The 19,938-nt window shown below is 39.5% G+C and overlaps 1 protein-coding gene across 3 annotated transcripts in view; it reads left to right on the top strand.

Moving 5' to 3' along the window:
• The first annotated feature begins 3,753 nt into the window (after positions 1–3,753).
• The window catches only part of LOC145434264 (uncharacterized), a 34,529-nt gene continuing 18,344 nt past the window's right edge, over positions 3,754–19,938 (top strand). Inside the window, exons 1-11 of one of the 3 annotated variants that reach the window (XM_080311622.1) lie at positions 3,754–3,978; positions 5,369–5,540; positions 6,026–6,112; positions 8,871–8,975; positions 9,048–9,240; positions 12,985–13,104; positions 13,172–13,230; positions 13,545–13,703; positions 13,763–13,907; positions 15,071–15,275; positions 19,790–19,927. In XM_080311622.1, coding sequence (XP_080167748.1) covers positions 5,406–5,540; positions 6,026–6,112; positions 8,871–8,975; positions 9,048–9,240; positions 12,985–13,104; positions 13,172–13,230; positions 13,545–13,703; positions 13,763–13,907; positions 15,071–15,275; positions 19,790–19,927 — 1,346 coding nt within the window. In that variant the 5' untranslated portion in view covers positions 3,754–3,978; positions 5,369–5,405. The remainder of the gene's footprint in view (positions 3,979–5,368; positions 5,541–6,025; positions 6,113–8,870; positions 8,976–9,047; positions 9,241–12,984; positions 13,105–13,171; positions 13,231–13,544; positions 13,704–13,762; positions 13,908–15,070; positions 15,276–19,789; positions 19,928–19,938) is intronic. The other 2 variants (XM_080311620.1, XM_080311621.1) reach the window with 2 other exon arrangements.

Raw genomic sequence — 19,938 nt, 5'->3', positions numbered from 1 at the left:
AAGAACTGTGACATCGGGCACTATAGGTCGAGGTGGATGCCAATTTAAGAAACCGCAACTGGTCGTTCGGCATCCTCCTATCTGTTCATGACATCGCATCGTGTCTTGTGTGTTTTGATCAGATGAAAATATAATCTGATGATTATTGATATCGATATTATTATTATTGTGAACGCGAAACGCTTTGAAAGGTGAACGCGAACGTGAACATGAACCTGTAACGACGCTCAGGTCACATTATGCCACGCAGTGCTGAGTATTGGCTGACCTTTTAAGCATCACTAAATGTATTAACTGCGGGAAAATCAAATGCTATAAAAATTCCATAAAAATGAATATCTTCCGTCGCTTAGGTGAGAACTAGCAAGGGAAGGTAAGCTTAGGCGCCTTAACGGTCAGCTCCATTGATATCGATCACAGTGAAAAATAGCGGATTTTAAAATGAGTTGTAACGCATTGAACGTCAATATGACGTCACACTAGCAAAGCATTGCCCATCGACTGAATACACGACTACAGGAATGGAGTGGAGCATAGGTCATGAATTGGGCTATCTGTAATGTGAGCTCTGGTGATTGCTGCTTACTAGGGTCTGCTATAGATTCCCCCACGGGCCGGATGAAATCATCTGGCGGGTCGTGTCTGGCCTGTAAGGATTGTGTTTGACAGCCCTGCTGTACTCTTAGGTCGGTGCGGCTATCTGTTTATGTGTTTTAATCAGGTCCGTAACAACATTTTTCTCCCCCCCCCCTCCGCCCAAAAAAGGACTGATCTTGGGTCCATTATAAAGTAGTCGATGTAACTTGTTGGGCACTTATTATATGCATTTGGCTGTTAAATTTTATGTATGAATTCTGTCAATAATATTGATACTTCCATATATTAGGCTACTAGAAAATGCACCGACAGGTTGCACATCCGGTGATTTCCAACCTTTCATGGTCGCGACCTCATTTCCCACTTGAAAATGTTCCGTGGCAAAGCTCAAAACCCAATAAGCTGATTACTAAAAAAATTCCGCTTGCCCAAACTTACTCACAGCCTAGGAAGCTGATTACGTCCAACATCATCGCGATGCCCAGATAAAGGCGAACGACCGCAAGATTTGGAACCACTGTCTGTGATTGAAGCATCCAACCGGCCTGAACCAACTCCAGGAATATACCGTTGGCTTATAATTGCGATTAGAATCAGACTTATTTCAGTAAATGATGGTTATTTATATTTATTTTGATTGCATTTTTGGCGAGGGTGGTGCATGATGCCCATACTAATATTATTATACGTTGCATTAACTCGCGCACGGCGCGAAGAACAATTTTGAATAGCTTAAATCTGCTTGAAAATAATATTGTTTATGTTGATTTACGAAAAACTTTTGAGCCGGCTTAAAGCCTTCAAAATTCCGGACATTTAGGCATATTTTAGAAATTCCTCCCGGACGCAAATTTTTCAGTGAAATTCCGGACATGTCCGGGAAATTCCGGACGTATGGCAACCCTATGTTAATGTCACGCCGATAAGATTACTTATCAGCTTAATACCGGTCCGCACTGCACCACTGAGCTATATAAACACCGCACATCCGGTGGTTTCCAACCTTTTATCGTCGCGACTCCATTTCCAATTTGAAAATGTGCCGTGGCCCAGCTCAAAATTTGATGAGCTGATTACTAATTAAAGGTCGGCACACTTGCCCAGACTTACTCACTTACTCACGGCTTATTTTGGAATCTAATTACGTTCAACGTCTTCGCGAACCCCAGAATAAAGGCAAACTACCCACAGGCTTAGAACCACCATCATTGAATAAAGCGTCCAAACAGCCTGTCCTAAACTGACTCTATGAATAAACCGTTATCTTGTAATTGCGATTACAATCAGACTTCTTTTTGTAAATGAATGTTATTTTATATTTATTTTTGATCGCCGTTTTTGCGAGGGTGGTAGTCCCCATATTGAAACCAATATACATTATGCTAAATCGCGCGCAGCGCGAAGAAAAATTTCATGTAGCATAAATCTGCCCAAAAATAATCTTGTTTATGTTGATTTAAGAAAAAATTATTAGTTTACTTCAAGCATTCAAAATTCCGGACATTTGGGCATATTTACAAAATTCCTCCCGGACGCAGTTTTTACAGTGAAATTCCAGACATGTCCGGGAAATTCCAGACTTATGGGAACCCTAATCTACGGTATATTTCGCTCTTGATGTTGCGTGATTGCGGGCCACAGCAGAGAGTCACTAACTATTTACAAACGGAACTCCTAATATTTCGAGCCAACTATTTGACAGGGCAAATAAAATTATTGAAATGGGCAAGGTGCATGCTCAAGCTCATGCTCATTTAGTGCCGAGTTTCTTTTCATGCTGCCAACGCCATGCAGAGAATGTTCGTAGGTTAAAATGGAAAGAATTTCGACCAAAGATGTTATAATGACGTGAAAAATTCTAATATATGACAAAAGTTCACAGTGCATAACCTATACTAAGGTTTGTTTGCGAACACGAGCGAAAAGGTGAACCACACGTTTTCACCATCCCCAGTTGGAACCTATAAAGCAAATTTGGAAAGCTGAAGCTTATCGTTCACGTTTCGCCAATATACCCATCGCTCTTGGGTTATCCTATATATTCTCGTGGGAAATATAATGCTAGACTGAAGCAATAATAACGCCAGTTCACGTCGTTAAGTTTATCATATCATGACCGTACACTACAGTCTCTCTAAGGAGTAATCGCATCTATGAAAAGAGCATATATATAGCTATATATATATAGCATATAGCAGATATCGCAGACTTTTTTCACTTGTACGGAGATAAGATTATTATTGGACGTCACGAAATAGGCTACCGGGTAAAATAACTGTGATTGAGTCAAAAATTGGACACTGAAAGTGTAAAAGGAACTTGTAGGTATAGGTGAATCGTGCGTGAAAATGAAACGCTCAATCCAAATTATATTTACTGCAACATAAATATTACTTGTGCAACGTGCATGCTTGAATGTTCACCGCACGTGTCACAGAGGAAGGTCAACTTGTAACACTCAGGCCATTGTTGCTATGTGCCATAATCAACGTAGCCTATATAGTAGCCTACGTCACCCGTTCTTCTGCGGCATCTTGCTTGTCAGAACATATTTTGGCCATGAAGTTCATGCTGCTTCTCAATGAAACCCAACACGGGGACAGACGGTGAGAAATATTCTATGCCACGACACCAATCAGGTGTATGGGTTAGATATAATTCGACAATGCTTAGAAGCCGGTATGTACAGTACATAACAGGCCCTCTCACTTAGTCAAACCAATTCCCAGAGGCACCGTTGACTTACCGATGTAGTGACAGTGACAGCAGTTTCGTCTACTCATCGTGTTTGCACCTTGGCCTTTTTGTTTGGTAAGATATATATAAAATGTAATGTATGATATTATACAATAAAACGCGACTGGGAGCAAGGCAATGACGTAAGAGGTAACTTGTTCAGCGATATATCAATTTGATAGCTTGACCGTGACGTCTCCGTTGAAATATTGAAATTCACAAAGCAGTCGTGACCGTATAGTCAGTTTATAGTCAATCGACCCAACTGTACGTCATGCGTCAGCCAAGTCCACCGATCAGATTGCATGGACACCGGATTGCTTCTATGTCCCTTATTTCATGCCCTGATTACTTCCGATATCACGTCTTTGTGGTACTACAACTGTATACGTTCGTTTCAAGTGACCTTTTTATGGCAAGAGCAATATGGCCATGACTCGAAGGCAAGACATGGGAAAAATACGAGATAGACGACAGACGATCATAGTTTCACGGAATCGAATTGAAAGAGACTGTGTGCGTGAAGTTAATACGAAGATGTATTCTACGTTAGAATAATGAGGAAAGTCGTTGGGACAGGCTATGAATTATACGATTTTGGCAATTCCCGCTTCGATTTCGAGCCACAGTACCCTTGCAAGACAGGTAATTGCTGACATTTGCTCTAGTTGGGCATGGTTATTCCCGATCGTCAAGTAGGCCCATGTGGAAGATTATTTTCGATATGTCCGACTTGTTGAATAGTTATCGTAAGCCATCATTAACATCATAAGGTCGAATTAGCCCTAAAATTGTGTTATCTTTATATGTTTGCGCATGCGCCTGTCAAGCTTTTGAAAAACCTTTCCACTGTAGAAAATTATCGCATGTTATCATTTATGACGAAAAACTATTTTGTTCCATATACGTGAGGTTTTGAAACAGAGTTTTTCGATATTGCCTATTCTGTATAGTTATATAGTCCAGCCCCACAGGGTGTGCAGTGCAATGAGCACGTAGGTATACACATTGGCGATTCCGTAATAGATATATAGTGAATGCCTTTCCAGACTAGACAATATCCACCAATCTTGTGATTTAAACGATATATTTACTGGCACATTTTTGGTGAGATCACCTGTCCTTTAGAATCTAAGATCATCCCCAGAGTCTCATTTTTATGTAACCTTACACGATTTTGTTTAAACTAATGAATATTCGAAGGGAGAAAAAGGAACAAATTACAGCTTATGTATGGGAAATTATATGTGCATTAGGATAGTCATATCCACCAAACGATAAAATTGATGCCTGTTTACAATCTTGGAGTACAATACGTTCACGCTATCTAACCATACGCAGCTTTTTGAAGTTATTCGTGAGTAAAATATCTAGCAACAGTGACATTTGGGGATATCCGGGCAATTGCCAACCAAGTGCGAATGCAAAGGTTGCATTAGACAATTTTAGGTTTTGATATAATCGGGAAGCTGTATTTGTCGCTATCGTTATAAATTATTTATATATAGGCTATGCAGATGTACGTCTAATTGCCGCGGTTTTTAAAATATCGAGAATTCATTATCCGGCATATTATATTTGCTATGCAGATTACAACTCTAGAATTTAACTACTAAATCACAGTGTGCAATGTGCTAACCACTACAAATGGAAGTGCATATCACGAGAGATATTATTGCATACTGATGGTAAATCGCATTGGAGAGAGCTGCAGAAATTATCATTCTTCGATAAGTTACAGCATTCACGTTTGAGATTCCAGTTTACAACCACAGTTTTCAGATTAAATGTAGTAAGCATAAGAAATAATTTCTCTAGCTATGCAATAACTAAACTTGAAACTACTACTAATGCTTTACGTATAGGTCTTATATATAGCCCGTAGGATAAGCAGAGAGCAAATACTTTATGACCCGCAAGGCTCCCCTACTCCTTGGACTATATACTCTATAGTATAGAACAATGAAGTTGCGTATGGCACAGGCAGATTCTAATGACATATGCAGATCCAATATTCAAAATTCTTCATTTGTAGCATGACACAATAGACCGGATTCATATAGGTGCCGGATATGAAAAGAATACTGGTACTTTGTGTCTTCTGCTTCACGTTCGTAATTAGTACTTCTGAATCCACCGAACCGGCGATCGAGGAGTCTGGAATATTCAGTACCCATTCCGATACTATTGATCGACTTCAGAATCAAGTATGTACATGTACATTGTACAATTTACATAGACCTACGTTGTGTTTCATAGCACTGTGTTTCTTATCACCACGACGATTGCATTACCCGATGTTTGTAATTGGATGTATTCTCTTGGGTGCGAATATTTCGGAGTATAGTTTTTGCTATTGTAAGACTACTTGTTTTTCGAAAGGGATGTATTGAAATGATGACATTAGCATATAACCATGAATATATTAGATCCCTGCATCCAGCAGAGACAATTTATGCGGCCAGCGAAATGTGTTTCTGATTTAGGTTGGTTTGGGACATTTAGATTGCGCCTGAGTGTGGCTCACAATGGCTCTCAACTCAGGGCCGCGGACTCATTCCGGTGTCGGTCCAGAGCCCAGGAAATGAGTAAGACTGCGTCTGGAATGTCATACTAATTACAGTGGCCACCCCAACACCTTTTAGAGCAGTCGAATGACAAAGAAGAAGAGTCAAACTATTATTTCTTTTAGAATTTCGATACCTTGTCAATTCAATTTGACGAATTGGAGAACCAGACGATTTATGACAAGCTCACAGCACAAGAAAAAGATACTGAGGTATAGCCTATCGGGAACTATCAGACTATAATTTTTATTTCGTTGTCGTTTTATTTCGCCCGATATGAAGAAAACCCGATGTTACAGTTGCAAAGGTAGCTTATCGCATCTGGATGGTATAGCGTCTCAAACAATATCTTAAATCACCCGGCTGCGTTTTACAGACAGAGTTGATGAATTTAATATCTTCAAACCCAAATTATGTTTTCCAGTTGATCTTTCTTTCGCCTTCTACCTTGAAGTATTGAGTTCACTCCGTATGCTGCTCAAATTCGATAACACGTAAACGAGAAAATGAGTCGAAATTTGTTCAAAGTTTTGATCTGAAATTCCATGTCTAAATCTGAATCCACTTCCGCAAATTCAAATCCATCCAAAATCATCAAATTCATTTTTTATTCAAAGCCATGCTCATTGCTCATCTTTGATAACAGGATGAGGAAACAATGCGAATTCCAATGTCTTGATATAAGTCACATCAAAGTTTGGTAATCAACCATTCCAACTGCCTGGTACCGCTGCTGTGAATCTTCGAGTATTTGTAAACGAATTGTTTTCAATCTTGCTCTGATGTTTAACGACTCTCTCGCAGTAAAGTAATTATGGATTTGAGTCATATTTCCATGTTGAATGAGCGGACTTGTGTTTTAAAGTAATAAATCCGTTTATCTTATATGGGTGCATGGATAGTTGGGTCAGAAGAAGGAGATAGATCGTTCTTGTTCATTCGGTGCATATATCCCTCCATAGATCAAGTTGCATCACAGTTCACACGCAGGTAATAACTTCCACAGCAAATGGAATCAACTATCACGCAGTTGAACATCAGCTCATGTTCCAGACAACAGCTGTTATTCCAGACGCATACTATAGATTACATTGTCTGGTATATAGATTTCGGGCTGACTTGCGGTACAGCCGAGACGACACACCATGCATCAATGGCTTATCTTGGTGACTCATCAATCGATATGAAATTCGAGTGACTCCTTAGTGCCAGAATTCTCCAATATTGTCACTAATTAAACCTGACGGACTGTCAGTTTGAGTGCGACCGAGGCCGATTCTAGGATTCGAGGCCAAGTGTGTAATGTACTATAGGTATCTCTTCGATATGTGAGTACAGGCCTACAGGGTCTTATAAAATTATTAAAAGCATGTGGCTTAACGGGATTTGGATGAAAATATATCACCACCAGTATTACATGCGACCGCCAGCGATTGGATGACATTGGGCACTATGTGATTCAACTGTCAAATTGTTAGTCTATCTTCTGTTATCAATATCAAAGGCCGTGGAATACCTTTTAACGCGTAATGTGCCTCACAGCAGTTGAGTGTAAATTTCAAACTGCTCCAGCTCCAGCTCCAGCTCCGGAGCTCTGTTCTATCATAAAGTCGGTCCAGCTCCGGCTCCGAAAACTATTGGATGGTTCAGTCAGTAGTCGGTAACAACGATGTGATGTGATAATTACTGATGTGACGTTTTAATGCCGGCACTGTGCTCGATAATATCAAGCCATACAGTCGAATATAATATTGAAATTTGAAATAGTGCGATTATGCAAGTGTAACTGCACCAAGAGCAATATGAGCGCATGTACCGACCTTCTCATTAGAAATCCGTTTTCAGTCAATCAGCCAACGGTTGGAAATTCGATATTGGTGCGCTCGTTACCAGTCCGTCCGGTGTCGATCAGGCTCATAGGAATATATGAAGTTCCCTTCAAACGAATCGAATAAACTTAGAAATAGTGCCACTGAGAATCTGGTGTTGCATCGGTAATTGGTCACTTAATTCAGCTCAGTGCACTGCTGCCACTGCATCACAGTGTACAAGTGCACAATGCACTGTGCCAGTACCAAGTTAAACGATACGTGCTTTCAAATGACAATGAGCGACAATTCAACAATACGAGTGCATCAAGCAGACAAGAATGAATACACAAAAATTATGATTACAAACTGGAAAGCGCGCATCCAATCACTAATTGCTGCCCTGTAAGAACTCGTGTTTTTATATACAACACAAGGTAGTCCAGACGTCGCATTGACATGTTGACAAGCTCGCAGCGCGACCATCGTCCGCGGACTAAAATGGTGTTGTGCGCTGCTTCGATGCATTTCCCTATTTACGTTCGCAAATCGTTACAGAAGTAAACGATTATGCGCTCGAATGAAATTTAATTAAATAAAAAATAACACACTGTCGAATTTCACTCATATGCATCAATCCCGTCTTGTGAAATGCATAGCGATCATTACTTTTCGAACCGCACAATTATACGGTCACGGTCATCGGTGCTGCGCTGATGACGAAATTGCGGGCATGACGAATACCCACAATACAGTAATTACGGAGAAAGTCGCGGCATATCTAGCCTACCCAAGTTTGGCGACTATGTATGGACAATTGGACATGGACATGGACATTGAACATGGCTAGTTAGAAAACGTAGTGCCAACGAGGCAACATTTCTAATATTGGCGAACAATTACCGTCAAATAACGTGAATTCAGTCAATAGTAGTAGCATAGCATCTCGTGAAATACATAGGAAGCGGAGCTACTTTTCAAACAACCGGCTCCAGCTCGGGCTCCGACTCCACTTCGCAAATTGATATACAGCTCCGGTCCCATCTCCGGTTCAGCTGAAAATGCACGGCTCCTTGCTCTAGCTCCGGCTTCAAAGCCCTGCTGTCACAGCTACGCCAAAATATAAAGTAGATTTCAAGTAAACTAGTGTTTTTACTTACAGACCAAATTAAGACTTGAATTGGCTAAATTGGAACAGAGGCCCAGATGGAAACGATGCCTATCATGCGGGAAAAGGCGTGTCGCAGTCAAACCAGTTCAACGTGTTGTGGGTTAAATTTGCATTCTTGTGATGTAGTCAATTTGAACATCAGCTATCGTGATTATTTTTCAATGGCAGAGTCGTTCCAGACGAAGGAGCACCTACCTCAGCAATAAGATGTTACTCCTACAGAGAAGGGTGAGCGAGCTAACAATCTCACTGCGGAAAACAAACGCCAAAGTGAAATCTCACGAAAAATGGAAACGAGCTACTGAGAAGCGATTCAGCAAACTAGAAGCGATTGTTGGGCAGTTACAATCACGTTCCAGAGGTGTGGATGTAGCCCATAAATTATTAGCATAGCAAATACATGTTTTAACGGGCATACAAATACTCGGTTTAAGCATGAGTGATAACTGTATCTTAAAAACGAATTATGGATATATGACGTAGGAACGCTTTGAAGCAAAGCATTATTTCAGAATTTGGTCATATCATGGACTAAATTTATACTGGCCAAAAACAACTTTTTTTTTCAAAAGTTTAAGGTATTTCAACAGTTGCTATCTAATTTGGAGATGCTGAATTAGCATACGACATTATAATCTCCTGAAAAGAAGGATCTATGAGTGGACTATGAATACTTGAGCCATCTGCGATATCTCAATTAATGTTGTGCGTGGAACTAACCTCGATTTGAATTTTCGAAATTTGAAAGTTTCGTATCAAAGTTAATGAAAGATTGTTAATATTCAATTATTAGACTCTGCTGAGTGAAGCTTATCTCAAACGAATTTCGTCCATGCATAAATGGATTTTGAATATTGTAACACAATATGGTAGGACTAATTTCATTACGCGGAATTCATGGAGGTACTAGGTAATGACACACTCTGATTATACAATGACGGAATTCTGCATTTTCAAAACGCTTTTGTAGCGTAAGGAGAGCACTCACATCAAAACTTGAACATTTATAGTGGATTATTTTTTTACAGAACGACTGAAATCTGAAAGATTAGACCAGATTCGCAAAATCCATATTTTTGTAGGTTCAGCAGCCTTAAGATACCCCAAAACCGACAGCAATTTCGTAGCACAGACCTTCCTATGGCCCAGTGATTTATTGTGGGCTATATGAGATAGATATTTATGAATGCCTTCAATTAGTTGGAGCAAATAGACATCATCGGTATTCACCACGGTATTCATGTTTTATAATCGTACCCCCAATTTCGATGGACGGTGATGAATTACTTTGAGACGAATTTTCATATGGAAGAATTTAATATACGTAAGGACACGGTACATTTCGAGGATACGGACAATTCAAAATTGAAACTCTGTAAATTATTTCATTGCGGAGCTTTCACATTTCGATGGTTAAAATCGAGACAATTTCACGCATAACTGAGCACTGAACAGTGACCACTGACCACGTATCGTCCGAACTTCAAATGGCCATAGCATTAAAAGGCGATATCGTAGAGCGGCGCACAAATCTTCGCAGTTATCAATGAATAAGCGTTATGCACGGAGAGGTGGTCAGAAACGGCGTACTTCCACTTTTGCAGTGAAATTGATAGCCGCGTAAAACAGCCCATGTATCACGATAACCGAATCTATTTTCGAACATTGCAGCTATTGGTAGTGTCATTAGTCAATTTACGTTCGTCGAAAAGATCCATCTTGAAATTTTGAAAGTAGCCACATCCGATTAACCACTAAAAGTATAACCCCTCTACAAAATCCACTTTTTAAATTATTTTGTTCAGTCCTTTAATACCTTTCATTTTCACAATAAGATTTCGCGGCGTTATTTCTAGTTCTTTGAGTACTTGAGACAACACTTTGACCACCCCTACGTTTATGCTATATTAACACGAATACTTTACGGGTTCCGTGGTTAATGACTTATCTTGGAATGACCCATGTATAGAACTGTGTGGCAAAACAACGGTGTATCTAAATAATTTTCATTTTGTCGCTTCAGCGGCAGCAGCATACTCCAGAAACATCATTCTTTTGATAATCTGGAAATATATGAATATATAAGCAAATGTTTTATGCAACTCTATGTATAGATGGATTATTTGACAACCAAGTGAAGCAATGAAATTTACGATTGCGCGGACCAATACCGATTATACGGAGATGCACAATTGCACATCGAATGGAACACTAAACTTATTGTTAGCATACCTCGAACATTAGCTGCTTATCGCGATACCCGGCACAGGTCACTAAGGAGGTCTGTATTCCCTTCTCACGTTGCCTATTACATCAATTCTAAAACCACTAACCACCAACTCGATGAATATCTTTCAATCGATTTTTTATCTTATCTTAACCGATAAAAGGAGCACAAGCGAATTTCGAACAAAATGACAAATATTTTGGGATATCGATTGTCTAGTCTAGTATGATGTCTGTATTAACATCTTGTAATTGTAGCTTTGTCAACTACGGTATCGGAGTCCTAAGCATACTTGATAAATATACTATGTACTATATATATTATACCTCGCGAGCCATATATGGCTCTTTTGGGTATAAGATATGGCTCTTTGCCAAATATTCATTTTTGTACTGAATTGATCAATATTGCAACGACTTGTTGTTAAATTTTCATCACGACCAGAATAATTATTCTCGTGACAGTATAACCATGTCTTTGAGAGGTAAAGACAATGCCGTCTTCAGGTTTAGAGGCTCGGACCCCCTATTTTCAAAATCATCAAATTTAAGATACTGTCACACCGGCGGCCAATATCACTCGCGAATTCTATGCACCCGACTCGAAATCTTGAATTGTGCGATACGTTGATTAATCAAAGAGCATAGCAGATATGGCGACGCCCATTTCAAAACGCGAAATGAACTGTTGTGGATGTGAAATTCACAATTACAAACTCGAATTACAAACAATGCCATAGCAATCCACGTTCTTGATTGGTAAGTATAGCTCTGTGTAGTACTGGCGATAAAATGTATGCGTGTAGCGCAACGTTATATTACCGCCGAATACTTTGAGAATTAAGAAGTCGATAGGTATTTAGATTTTCGGAATCAGTGTGACAGTCACATTCGATTAATATCGGTTATAATAAATTCTAAGCTACTTACGATGAATTGCGTTATCAATGTTGAGGCTTTGCCCGTCTGTGCTTTACCTCTCGTTTCGAGTTTTATTTTCGAACAATAAATACCAGTTTTTACAGACGAAATATGGCGCACACGAAGAATTCCATGTAGTGCGTTCGAATTAGTGCTACCACGACGTCACGAATTTTCGATTGTGACGTAACATTTTATGGACATGTATGGCTCTTTGGAAGTTGAGATGGAAAAAATAGGGCCAATATGGCTCTTCATACAAAAAAGGTTCCCGACCACTGTGCTATATACTGTACTATACTATACTCAAAACAAATTTGAGTCAATTCCGACCAGTAGAAGCGGAGTTATGTGAGTTTTTAGTTGATATTCCTCCGATTATCTACCGATCAAGGATAATCCGAGGATTATCATCGAAAAACTGACATAACTCCACTTCTTACTGATCGGAATTGACTCAAATTTGTTTTGCATTGTCTTTGAAGACAGCTCAACAATTTCATGGGGTTGGCAGAAAAATTTTAAATTTTTTTTATAAATTTTCCCTAATAAATTAAAAGTTTTAATTGGATCTGCGGAGTCCTATACTTGTTAGAATTGAACCAAATTTGGTGTGCAGCGTTTTTTATGGTAACCTGACAATTTAATCAGTGAATGGCTGGAATCCGGGAAAAAAAGTTATTTTTGAACAGCGCTAATGTTCATACTGCCACGAGAATAATTATTCTGGCTGTGATGAAAAGTTACTAACAAGTCGATGCAATATTGATCAATTCTGTACAAAATTATAAATATTTGCCAAAGAGCCATATATGGCTCGCGAGCCATAGGTTCCCGACCTCTGATATGGCTGTACTGGATACAATTATAATCAGCGCAATACGAGCACAAAACTTCCACATATATGACCTTGTCGAATTTTACTACAATAGTACAATATCCTCTATTGTTACTGAAGGCAGAGATCCAGAAGATTTTTTAACAAGCGAAGAAACTGCATTCATGACCCCGGACAGACATGCCGGCAGCCGGCCAACGAAATCCATAACCGCGACCGCCCCTGCAACCGATTTTACCAGTAAGCCTAATAATTGACTAACATATCACGTTGATATCCATGTGTGAACAATCTCAACATATTGCAGCGCACCGACGACGTAACAGGAAAAGAACAACATCAAGTAATTTCAGCATCGGAGGGGAAGTAAGATTTCAGAGCAATGCCTGGTATTGATTGAATATCACTGTCCAGATCCTATAGGGTTTCATGTATTTATACAACGATACGGTGTAGGCTCATAAGCACCGCTAGCTGCCTTTATGGAAGCGTATCCTAACCGAGGTACGCGTACCCCGAATAACACGTATTCGAGAGCCTGTCGAGCGGTACGGTAGTAACTCTCTATACAATTCAAATTTGATAAATATAAACACTGAATCTTTCGTGTAACGGTGCTTTATGACACAAACACTGGCGTTACCGCGAGAAGTCATACATAGAATAAAGTTTCTATTTAGATATGGAACTATGAAGACATTGCAAACGTCGTGGTTCGACTCAATGCCACGTTTCCGAGGTATCGTAAAATCATTAACAAAATGCACACAAGAATCAACGGTTTTCATAAATACTCGCTACAACAGCAGAGGAGCTTGAAGCGGCGAGTCGATATTTTGGTATAAAGCATAATTATACGCCATAAACGTCAAACGCAGGATACATATTTCGTTTACAGTCAGAACGCACCACAGGAGATATTCGCAATGTGCGTGATGAGATCATCTCAGTGTCTGACCAAGTGAATAGTGACGAATTTCTCTCAAGATTGCAAAATGGGGTAGTTGCCAAAGTGATACCGCAAGTTAATGCAGGTATAGCAGGTGAATGCAATTTTCAAAATTGTGAAGACTACAGCCGAACGACTTCTGGTCTTCGAGACTATCGGTGAAACCACTGAGCTATTGTTACTGCTATGTATTAATGCACGGTAGGCCTACATCCAAATATATGTGATCGCGCCAAAGACATATAATTATTGGACAAGGACGGGAAGTCAGTAAATATTATGAATTGCACGAACACCGACGCGCATATGAAGCAATATATAATTTAGATATATTAGGATTAAATAGTATATTCATAATAAAATGAACCCGAATATTTTCGGCTGACACTCGTCAGGGGTAATCGTCAGCAACTAGTAGAGAATTGGAAAGAACATTGTATATCAACAATCGTATTACAATGTATAAAATGTTCTTTCCAATTCTATACTAGATGCTGACGATTACCCCTGACGAGTGTCAGCCGAAAATATTCGGGTTCATTTCAATGTAAATATACTATTCAATTGTATATTGAAGGTCTGTACCTCCAAGAAGCTCTTCAAATATTAGGATTGTTCAAAAACTTTTTGTTTCAGATTTTTGCGGTTATTAGCTAAAATTGTTAGGTTTACTAAAAAAACGTTGGACTTCAAATTTGGATCAATTCCAATGATTAGAAGTGAAGCTAATAGAGTTTGAAAATTTTTAATTTAATATGTTTTTTTTTCAAATTTGACTGGCTAACCCATTAAATTGAAAGTTATGTATGAAAACTATAAAAAAAAAACAAATTTGACTCAATCCAGCTCGTAGACTTGAATCTATTCGAGTTTTTCATTAAATTGTTGGATTACCCACAATAAATATCATTTTTTTCAAATCCTTCGCTTCTACCAGTTGAAATTTAGCCAAATTTGCTGTGTACCGTTTTATTAGACTACTGCATAATCCGATGTGGTAGACAGTAAAATTTGTAATTAAAAATTCAAATTTTTCCGACTCTAATAGTTTCGCTTCTACTAGTCGGAATAGAGTCAAATTTGGTGTGCAACGTTTTTTAGCCAACCTAACAATTATAGCCGCGAAAATCTGAAAAAATATATTTTTGAACAACCCTAATATATATATACATTTTCACGCATATCGAAATGAACTTTTATAGATGATTTGAATATAATTATTCAAGAATAGCTCGATTTTCTTCCGCGCTTTGGCAGGTATACTGGACGTCGTTGGTGAGATGAATACAACTCAGAGCTCCAGGATGGAATCATTGGAGGAAGGGGTTGCCTTGAATAAAGCGACCATAGGCGCACTGTCGAATATGCTGCGCAATGTAAGATACACAAACATCGCATTACGAGGCAAAATGAGACAGCTAGTAAGAGCGAACCAGTCTTTGAGAAATGAAACCCGTAGAAAGTGAGTAATAGCGTCCATCAAATCCTTCGTTTTTCATACTTCTAAAACTGAAAGATTATTATCATGCCACAGGCTCACCATATACCAGGGGTGACCAACCTTTTTGCCATTCACGGCCGCATTTCGACCACTCATGTAGCCTACGGCCGCATTCCAGGGCGTAGTCGCAATGAACTCGCTGGACGCCAAATACCCATGTTAAAAGGTCTATGTCCATTTCCGGTACACTTTGGACTAATCTATTTAGTCATACACGCCTACTATACGCACCGAAATCGCGAGTCACGCTATCGGATTGTGGACAGTCCCGCGAAGCGCTAAATTTTTTTCAGATTCTCTGATGAATTTCGTTATTAATATTAGTAGTTTTACATATTACTATCAAACATTTGTCCCTTCTCAGCACACGTGATCTGACTCACCGATATAGTTAATGGAGTTTTTTTCGAAAATTTAGGGTAAATTATAAATGATGATGCATCTTCGGCTGGGCCAATTGTTATTAGTCACTTGTTGCATGCTGTAATTTCTTGACATCCCTTCAGGGTTGTCGGTATAGCGAGGAGCACACGATTTCGAGTTGGTATTTCTATGAGGCGCATCATTTCCCTCTGATGTTGGCATCTGTACTGTGGGGATCAGATTGCAAAGGGCGCTACTATATTAAATAGAAAATGACGTCACATTGAATCGCGCGCAGGCCGAAGAAAATTTCAAGAATAATTAAAATCTCCCGAGAAACCGGGACTGAATTCGTAAATTCAAATTGCATGTCGACGGCCGCCAACACATACTGATTGAATTACGTGCGCACGGCCGGACAAAATACCTTCTACGGCCGCATACGGCCGTACGGCCACAGGTTGGCCACCCCTGCCATATACCATATAGAAAATTTTAGTTTAGTTTTCATCATATCACGTACATTAGGGTTGATGTTCTGTCACAAGAACACATACGACAAATATTTCATGTTTAGCGAAGTAGGAAGTGTAAGAAATCAATCATCCTCATATACCGTAGACCTCGGTTGCTAAGTCCAGAGTTATATATTTTTACAAAGAGAGTATACCATAAGCATCAAATTGAAATATCTCAGTGTTTTTCGTAAAACATCCGTAAAACATTCCCGTGGCATCTGGCATGACTTAGTAACAATATCATACAACAAACTCTCGATAACTCATCATATAATTTGTTGGATCGTATTTTACAAATTTTGATGAATTCGGATATTGATCATTAGCAATGTGTAATTCTTTGACAATTTACACATATATTAAATTTTTTTGTAGACATACCGTGTATTGTATAGATACTGCGTCGCCATACCGCTCTCATTCAAAAGATGTGTCCTTATCTTTGAAAAGAGGATGAAAATCAATGTAAGCATGCTGTAGGTGGCCAAACAGGTTTTAATTAAACTCAAACACATATATGCTTGCACTATTCTGTCAATGGACAGGATGATGGTAATTTGGGCATCCGGTGGCGAATATTTGGCCAGACCCAGACATTGTGACTTTGTATTGGCTCACCACGTCACAATAGATATGTTAAGTCAGTGGTTCTCAACCTTTTTGACCTCGCGGCACACTTTGAAAATTAAAAATAGTTCGCGGCACACTACCACAGTGGTTCAGAACTCTTTTGGCTTACACCACAGGCAAACTACCAGAATGCGTATAGCAGCAACCATAATCATACAGAGGTGGTCACTGACGAAGCACTGTTACCTTTTCGGAGCACTCAAGTAGGCTTTCCTCTGCTTAAGTTTTCTTTTATCTCTGCGGACATGCCACAAAACGTCTATCATTTGACATGGGAATCGTTTTTAATTCTTCCCAAACATTTTTTTACAATTTTATTGCAGGCCGGAAGAAGAGCTTTCTTCGTTTCCGTGTGAGGTTTTGAATTATCAGCTATTACCTCTGTTACCACATAACTGGCCAGCTGAGATCTCGTTTAAACTTCAGGTTCAGCTTAATTTCATAAGATTGACTTGACAATAAAGTCTGCCCACTACCGCACTGTCGATGTAATTAACCGTCGTATCGAAGAGTCCAATCACGATCGCCACTAACAAATACAGAGGCGTAGAGGTGTATTATACAATATACATGGATGCCAAACGCATTTCAACGCAGATCGTGTAATAGCACCTGTTAGGATAGTAGGCTATACCACAATAGTGTTACTGGCAGCCACCCGCAGTTCAATTGTAGTTCCAACAAATCGGGATAATAAACCTCAGCGGCGGGGAAATTTGTAACTGATATAATTTGATCAACTTTACTTCTCAATTCTCGAATTTGTCGCCTGCAACATAACATTGCGCATTGAGCCTACGTTTTACCTGCAGCGCTGGCACGCTAGGCCTACATAACAATCGCAATGTGAATGGCTATGATAGCAATTCTAATTTTTAAACGTGAACATCACTTTCAAATGAGTTCATTTCTCGATGGTGAGAATGCCTTTCTAGGTTTTGGAGATTTGTGTAGGCTCCTACTTGTCCTCCGATCTGCAAAAGCAGTGTCTTACAAAAAGTGGGCCGTGCTATAAGTTGGCATCTCAGGAATCAAAATATGTAATATCAGCATGGTGTAAAATAATCATCGATGACGAAGACATGGCAAGAATACGACTACAAATAGAAACATAAAAAGGTCATCAACCTGCGTCATGTCCCTGTTCTGTCTACGGTTCTGATGGGAGACAAGTAAAAGGTGAACACTTCGGCCACACCTCAATATCACGGTCCAATTACCCGAGTTTAGTTATCACCGTCCTAAATGCTACTATGTGGGCAAACTAGCATATCACACCCATCACTGACGGCGGAGGCCCCAGTTTGATTCATGGCAGTGCAGTAGCAAGTTACAAAGCGTTGCAGATTTATTAGATTCTCCGCCCCTATACGTTGCTGTGCTCAGAGCGTCTTTACTGCAATAAAAAGCCCAGAGAAAGACCCAATCCATGACCTCATGGGGATGCCAAATTGAAATACTAGATTGAGATACCGTTCACTGCATCGGTTTGCGTATCGCGTGTCTTGGTCGGGTAAATTCAATAGAAAACCAACAATGACCCACTCATAATTGGGATTTTTGTTATACTTCGACATAATTTGCTCGCGGCACACCTGAGCAGTCCAATTGGCACACTAGTGTGCCGCGGCACACCGGTTGAGAACCACTGTGTTAAGTGTTATCCTTGCGGAAGATTTTCTACCTGCGGAGCTGCCCGTCATATACTTTAGTTAAGTTAGAAAAGTTGCCACTAATGGTTTAAGGAAATCTATTTCATGATTTCGATGCGACCAATTCCGTATAACAGTCTAAATTAGAAATGAGAAAGTACAAAAGCGTTTTCTTTTCGTGACGATCATTTTAAGGAATTAAACATAGCGTTAAACGCAGGGTTGTAATGACTTGAGTCATTACTCGACTCGAGTCAATCTGTGTAATGACTCGACTTGGACTCGAGACTGAGGTGGCCAAGGCTGACATTTCATTGTAATTTCGAAAAATAGTAAAGCAACCACACTATTGGTATTTCATCTATTGGTAGCGATACTATAAATGCGACCAGAAACTGTTAAAAGTGAGAAAAATTAGTATATTATAAATGTGAACCGTCCGATATCACAAAACAGTTTTCAAACGGGGTTTAAACAAGACTTTAACTGGAAACTGAGCCGTAAACACAATGACTTTGACTAGGACTCGAGTCACATTACCATGAATCGGACTCGACCCTCCGCTCGCTGACTTGGACTCGGACTTGACTCGACGGTGAAATAAAAATGACTCGACTTGATTCGAGTAAAAACTATAAAAGTGAGATTGACTTGTGACTCGGAGCCTTGTGACTTGGTAACAACCCTGATTAAACGCGACTTGAATCTTGAATGTCGATTGCCTTGCAGACTGCAATGTATCATATATGTAATTATGACATGCGTAGGGAAGACAGCTAGTCTACTTCAAGTCATATTAATACTTGAGCCAGGCACCGGGGGAGTTCTCCAATCGGCGTCGAGTATTTACTGTAATGATTCTAGTTGAGTCGTGGGAGTTGGTATTTTCGGTGTGCAGAAATCGTACAGCTCTTTCCACGAAGAACTATTTTAGTTGCATGTATTACGGTATCTACACCCTCTGCCATTCAAGCTTTGAAACTTCGATTGGCCTTATTTTATAGCCTCCAAAATGTAGCATGATGCTGCGCTCCTGCGCATGCGGGGACGCGACATTTTTGAGTAGTGATGAACCAAGTCCACTGAAAATAAAACATTTTTTGTCAAGTGTAATTGGCATTATTTTCTTTGTGGTCGGAACTATGGTACATATTTGAACTTTTCCATAAGTTAACCCAGAAACTGTACTTGTATTTATAGAAATAACATTATCGCAAAATTACCATCATGATAATTCAGCAGTTTTACTGATAGAATTGATGAGTGGTTTCTGGCTACGTATACTGGTCTTGACATTGTTTGTTTTTTACAGACTTGAGAAGCAAGAACGTAGACTCTCGGGTGTGATATCTGACATATCTACTGAAGGTCAAGAAGCGCGCATTGAATTGAAATCTGTCAAGACCAATCTATCGGCTTTGAATCAAAGTATCAACTTAGCAATATCAAGGTGATATTTCT

This window comes from Botryllus schlosseri, chromosome 2 (genome assembly GCF_051294905.1).
Source record: "Botryllus schlosseri isolate E-star chromosome 2, Bs_hap1, whole genome shotgun sequence".
Lineage (NCBI taxonomy): Eukaryota > Metazoa > Chordata > Ascidiacea > Stolidobranchia > Styelidae > Botryllus > Botryllus schlosseri.
The sequence above is the reverse complement of the archived record's forward strand: the minus strand, read 5'-3'. Positions and strand labels throughout refer to the sequence as shown.